Raw genomic sequence first — 7,046 nt, 5'->3', positions numbered from 1 at the left:
TGAAGACCAAGTCTTTCACATATTTTCTTGGATTTTCAAATTCTATTTGAGTTTTGTCTCTCTTAGAATTAAAAATGTCGGGCAAAGCGAGACCAGCTTGCTAGTAAATAAATACAATTTAAAAAATAGAGGCAGCTCACTGGTAAGTGCTGCTATTTGAGCTATTTTTAGAACAGGCCAGCGGGCTACTCATCTGGTCCTTATGGGCTAACTGGTGCCCGCGGGCACCACGTTGGTGACCCCTGGTCTACAGAGAACAAGGCAATAGGGATAACATTGCTATGGTATGAAAAGGGGTAGGATTGAATAAGCTCTGCTTCTTCCTACTCCTTTTCGGACGTGCTGTAATGAAACAACTGGGAAATATGTGATGCATCACGTTGTATCGTATGCATGTTCCACTGAAACTGAATTGAACTTCTTAATGTATTTATTGTTCATCTTACCCCCACTTTAGAATGAGAAGTTGTATGAAAACATTTGACTGCTACCGTATAATGGTGTACACTCTTCTTTCTACCCGGATCTCAAGGAAAGTCCCGAAGACCTGCCCCTCTTCTTCACTACTACAAGCAGCAGCTGCGACTCCAGACAGACAAGGTTTGTGTTTGGGAACAAGTCCTCATCCTAGACACAACAAGTCTTTATTTAGGGACAGCCACACCCAATCAAGAGCCACAGTGTCCCTGGCAGCTTCCTTTGGGCACAAGGCCTGCAGGAGTCAAAGGACTCCCGTCCAATAAAGTCATTATTTAGTGTGCGCATCACAGCTGGAGGTCTATTCAGCTGCTGTGTTGCGTTTGGACACCACACTGCAAAAAGTCAGTGTTCGAAAAAAAGATAAAAAAATGAGGGGTATTTTATTTGAACTGAGCAAAATTATCTGCCAATAGAACGAGAAAATTCGGCTTGTCAAGACTTTCCAAAAGAAGCAAAACAACATAAAAACAATGAGATAAAAAATAGTAATTAATGAAAATGTTAGTGGACCAGCAATGTGTGCTTCGAGGACTGTATTGTTCTATGTCTTGTCTTGGTTTTTTCTGTCCTGTGATTTGCATGTTTTACTTTGAAAAGTAACTCTCCTCTCGTTTCCTTTTGTGTCATCAGTCTGACGTCATCCCGGATTGTTTCCACCTGTTCCCTATTACCCTCATGTGTCTTATAAGCCCACTCCTCCCCTTGTTTTTGTGCCAGATTGTCTCGTTTATTCGTGCCTCTCTAGCTTCCATGTCCATGCCTTGCCTCGCCTCCTGCTTATGTTCCTTGATCCTGAATCCCTTCGTTGCTATTTTCAGTTTTCCTTTCTTCCTCCTCAGCAGAGTGATTTTTTGTTATTTAGTTTATTCAGCCGAAGTGGTGAGTTATCAGTTTTTTTTCATTCGTTCCTCACATTTTTGAGTGACAATTTTTGTTAAACTTTATTAGATTAGATCAGGGGTGCTCATTACGTCGATCGCGATCTACCGGTCGATCGCAATCCCCAAAAATAGTCCTAAAAATGAGCGATCATAAATCTTCACTATGACGTCACTTTCGTCACTTGATTGACATTCACGGCACCTTGAGGGTCTTCTGAGATGACGCCGGCTGCTGCCAGCTCATTATTACGAAAAAATGACCGACAGGAAGGCGAGAAACACTTTTTATTTCAACAGACTCTGGCGCCGTACCTGTCGTCAAAACTCCAAAGACCGACTGCACAGTTGCACAATAAAAGCTCTGCTTCATCCTGCCTGCGCTAACAAAATAAGAGTCTCAGAAAGCTAGCAAGCTACGGAGTTTGCCGCCAATGTATTTCTTGTAAAGTGTATACAAATGAGTACGGAAGCTGGACAAATAAGATGCCAAAAACCAACCACTGTCATGTGGTATTGGACAGAAAGGAGGACTTTTTTTTCCCTCCATTTGAAAATGCGGACGTTATCATCACTACTGTCTGATTCCTATCAATGCAAGTCATCAGAATCAGGTAATACACCAACTTATATTCTTGTCTTCATGAAATAAAGGAATCTATATGTGTTAAACATGCTTGCATTATCTTTAAACACCTTTAACTTGTTAACAATATTAACTATATGTGTTAAACATGCTTGCATTATCTTTAAACACCTTTAACTTGTTAACAATATTAACTATATGTGTTAAACATGCTTGCATTATGTTTAAACACCTTTAACTTGTTAACAATATTAACTATATTTGTTAAACATGCTTGCATTATCTTTAAACACCTTTAACTTGTTAACAATATTAACTATATGTGTTAAACATGCTTGCATTATCTTTAAACACCTTTAACTTGTTAACAATATTAACTATATGTGTTAAACATGCTTGCATTATGTTTAAACACCTTTAACTTGTTAACAATATTAACTATATGTGTTAAACATGTTTGCATTATGTTTAAACACATTTAACTTGTTAACAATATTAACTATATTTGTTAAACATGCTTGCATTATCTTTAAACACCTTTAACTTGTTAACAATATTAACTATATGTGTTAAACATGCTTGTATTATCTTTAAACACCTTTAACTTGTTAACAATATTAACTATATGTGTTTAACATGCTTGCATTATCTTTAAACACCTTTAACTTGTTAACAATATTAACTATATGTGTTAAACATGCTTGCATTATCTTTAAACACCTTTAACTTGTTAACAATATTAACTATATGTGTTAAACATGCTTGCATTATGTTTAAACACCTTTAACTTGTTAACAATATTAACTATATGTGTTAAACATGCTTGCATTATGTTTAAACACCTTTAACTTGTTAACAATATTAACTATATGTGTTAAACATGCGTGCATTATGTTTAAACACATTTAACTTGTTAACAATATTAACTATATTTGTTAAACATGCTTGCATTATCTTTAAACACCTTAAACTTGTTAACAATATTAACTATATGTATTAAACATTCTTGTATTATCATTAAACACCTTTAATTTATTAACAATATTAACTATATGTGTTAAACATGCTTGCATTATCATTAAACACCTTTAACTTGTTACCAAAAACATATATTTCATAAATAAGTAAATATAAATTATATATATGAATGAGGTAGATCCCGACTTGATCAATTGAAAAGTAGCTCGCCTGCAGAAAAAGTGTGAGCACCCCTGGATTATATAGTGTAGAATTTTTCATAGCTGTTGTTTCTTCCTCCTGTTGGAGCGTTTTTTTTTGTTAATAAATTTTATAACATATACGGCGCCAATTATAGTTCGTCTTTGCTTTTGTGTTTTCCTCCGTTCGGAGTGATTTTCGGTTGTTCCTATTTTTTTGGAACCTTTTTCGCCGACTAGTTTTTTGGTTAATACAGATATTGTAATTCCTTGACTTTGGAGGTGAAAGGAAGCTGTCAAAATAAAAGCCTGTCAAAGTTCCCTACTCTGCATCTGAGTCCTATCCTTTTTACCAAGCCTGAAAATATTGTAGGAACCAGAAGTTTAATAACGGAAAGAGACAGCCCCTTTTGTGTGGATGAGTGTGGATGGGCGAGGGAGGTTTTTTGGGTTGGTGCACTGGTTGTGTGTGTATCTTGTATTTTTTATGTTGATTTAATTTTAAAATAAAATAATAAAAAATAGTAAAATTAGCTAACCTCAATGAACCCAAAAATAGCTTAAAATAAGTATATTCTCACTAATAACAAGTACACTTTTCGTGGTAGAAAAAAAAAAAAAGAGACCTTTTTGCTCAATATGTTAAAAAATATTCTTAATTTAAGCAAATGCTAGTGCCATTATCTTGACATAATTAATTGTGCTAGGCATCATTTTTTTTTTCATGCTTGAAGTAAGAAATGATGAGTTTAAAAAAGTAGTTTTATACTTGTGAGTGTTGATGACACAGCTTTGCAACAGTTGATATTCTAGTTGCAAGCATGTTTTACTCAATATAGGTCATAACATCTCAGCAACAAGCTGTAATATCTTACTGACATCATTTAGGACAGAGGCGTCCAAAACGCAGCCTGGGGGCCATTTGTGGCCCACAGCTAATTGTTTACTGGCCCGCCACACATTCTGCAAAAATTGCAAAATTGATAGTATTGCAAAAATTTAAAAATAAACATTTAAAAAAGTGGAATGAGGTGAAATCTAACGAGAAAAAGTTGCAATGTTGACACAAAGCTGCCATGCAGGCTGTTTTTTTCTTTTGTCTTTCTTTATTTTTCTTTTTTTTTGCTATTGCTCGCAAAAACAAAACAAAAAAAATCTATGTTATAATGAATTATTGACCTATTCAAGGCTCCAATTACTTCAAAAATGTCACTTTAAAGTGTTGTATGTGGAAAAAATATTGCATATATTGTGTGGTTGCCATATAAAAACATCAAAGATTTCTTTGACGAAAGAGCATAAAAACAAACAAAATAATAGTTCCAACGTAAAATGGACAAATATATCTGAAGTTGATCTCGTAACTTAAGTGTTGAAAGTAAAAAAAAACTAATAAAAATGTATCACTTTATGAGTGGGGGACCTTTTGGATCCCAAATATATTTAGTGGGATTTTATTAATATCTTCACTGATTTCTAGGGATGTCCGATAATGGCTTTTTGCCGATATCCTATATTCCGATATTGTCCAACTCTTTAATTACCGATACCGATATCAACCGATACCGATATCAACCGATACATGCAGTCGTGGAATTAACACATTATTATGCCTAATTTGGACAACCAGGTATGGTGAAGATAAGGTACTTTTTAAAAAATAAAATAAAATAAGATAGCTAAATTAAAAACATTTTCTTGAATAAAAAAGAAAGTACAACAATATAAAAACAGTTACATAGAAACTAGTAATGAATGAAAATTTGTAAAATTAACTGTTAAAGGTTAGTATTATTAGTGGAGCAGCAGCACGCACAATCATGTGTGCTTACGGACTGTATCCCTTGCAGACTGTATTGATATATATTGATATATAATGTAGGAACCAGAATATTAATAACAGAAAGAAACAACCCTTTTGTGTGAATGAGTGTAAATGGGGGAGGGAGGTTTTTTGGGTTGGTGCACTAATTGTAAGTGTATCTTGTGTTTTTTATGTTGATTTAATTTTTTAAAAAAAAGAAAAAAAGATACCGATAATAAAAAAAACGATACCGATCATTTCCGATATTACATTTTAACGCATATATCGGACATCGCCAACTTATTTCTCAAAAATATTAAAGAATTAAAATCAATGGTGTCCTGCATTATTGATCTTTTAGAGCTCTAATTACTAAATACTGCATATTTCAGTTTTGCTATAAAAAACAAAGTTGTCTTTGACAGAAAAGGCATAAAACCTTTTTTTTTTAATTTTTACTTTTTATCAACCAGAAGTTGATATAGAGATTTACTGTAAGTGTTAAATAAAATAAAAAAATAATAATTTGACTTATTTTTAACATTTTAATGACTGAGACCCTTTATGGTCCCCGGGAGCACTAAAGGTTAAAAAAAAAAAATCCATATATTTTGTTATGGTTTAAAAATGAAAAATATCAAAATGGCCCCCGCATGCTTAAATTTTTCCGTGTGCGGCCCTCAGTGGAAAAAGTTTGGACACCCCTGATTTAGGACCAAAAGTAAAACACTCAACATAAAATCTGCTTAGTGAGAAGAATGATCTTATCAGACAGAAAATAAGCAAATATCACCCTTATTTGACATATTTCATCTTACTTAGATTTCACTTTTTGCAGTGCAGAGGTTGAAAGTGAGCAGCATGAATGATGCAGAGTTCATGAAGTAGGATTGCAACAGACGGATTTCTAAGGCTCGGGTCGACGTCACGCACATGCAGTCGCTAAAAGACACTACGGAGCTTTTGCGAGTCGCCATAAAAATGACAGGCTAAATAAATGTGTGCAACAAAAGGAAGATAAAAGTCCCATCCAGACACTTCTATTCTTTCTGTGTTGCTTTGCTGGGAGATAAATATGTAAACCTTTGAAGAGCTGACCAATAATGTTCCAGTACTGACCTTGTTGGCCTGGTGGGCCTGCTGCGTTATAGTTCTCCTCTCCTGCAGCCATCCTTGTCGGGCCTCCTCCAGTTGTCTCTTTAAGGTCTGCTGCAGACTGACTGCTTCCTCATTGGAGCTGCACACCGACTGCTGGAGCTCCACCATCACCTGCACCACACATATTATGTTAGCATTATGTCTATGATTATAGAGTCCCCGTATTTTAAATGAAGTGTTATTCAATAAATATATTTATAAAGGATTTTTGAATTGTTGCTATTTTTAGAATATTTAAAAAAAAAAATCTCACGTACCCCTTGGCATACCTTCAAGTACCCCCAGGGGTACGCGTACCCCCATTTGAGAACCGCTGCCCTAAGGTGCATACACAATCATTTGGTAATATAAATAGTAAAAAAAGATAAAAAAGAAGATATGTATCTATATATATATATTAGGGCTGCAACTAACGATTAATTTGATAATCGATTAATCTGTCGATTATTACTTCGATTAATCGATTAATAATCGGATAAAGGAGACAAACTACATTTCTATCCTTTCCAGTATTTTATTGAAAAAAAACCAGCATACTGGCACCATACTTATTTTGATTATTGTTTCTCAGCTGTTTGTACATGTTGCAGTTTATAAATAAAGGTTTATTTATAAAAAAATAAAAAAATAAAAAAAATAAAAACCTTTTTTTTTTTTTTTTTTTTTAAAGCCTCTGCGCATGCGCATAGCATAGATCCAACGAATCGATGACTAAATTAATCGGCAACTATTTTTATAATCGATTTTAATCGATTTAATCGATTAGTTGTTGCAGCCCTAATATATATATATATATATATATATATATATATATATATATATATATATATATATATATATATATATATATATATATATATATATATATATATATATATGTATGTGTGGGGAAAAAATCACAAGACTATTTCATCTCTACAGGCCTGTTTCATGAGGGGTTTTCCTCAATCCTCAGGAGATTGAGGGTTGAGGAAAACCCCTCA

At 33.8% G+C, this 7,046-nt stretch overlaps 1 protein-coding gene across 4 annotated transcripts in view; it reads right to left on the bottom strand.

The window, feature by feature from the left end:
* Window positions 1–247: 247 nt before the first annotated feature.
* Window positions 248–7,046, bottom strand: part of LOC133642385 (centrosomal protein of 112 kDa-like) — a 327,796-nt gene continuing 320,997 nt past the window's right edge. Inside the window, exons 25-26 of one of the 4 annotated variants that reach the window (XM_062036544.1) lie at window positions 6,025–6,174; window positions 248–627 (exon numbers count right to left, since the gene is read on the bottom strand). In XM_062036544.1, coding sequence (XP_061892528.1) covers window positions 517–627; window positions 6,025–6,174 — 261 coding nt within the window. In that variant the 3' untranslated portion in view covers window positions 248–516. The remainder of the gene's footprint in view (window positions 628–6,024; window positions 6,175–7,046) is intronic. The other 3 variants (XM_062036545.1, XM_062036543.1, XM_062036546.1) reach the window with 3 other exon arrangements.

The sequence above is a fragment of the Entelurus aequoreus genome, linkage group LG25, assembly GCF_033978785.1.
Source record: "Entelurus aequoreus isolate RoL-2023_Sb linkage group LG25, RoL_Eaeq_v1.1, whole genome shotgun sequence".
NCBI classification, from domain to species: Eukaryota; Metazoa; Chordata; class Actinopteri; order Syngnathiformes; family Syngnathidae; genus Entelurus; species Entelurus aequoreus.
The sequence above is the reverse complement of the archived record's forward strand: the minus strand, read 5'-3'. Positions and strand labels throughout refer to the sequence as shown.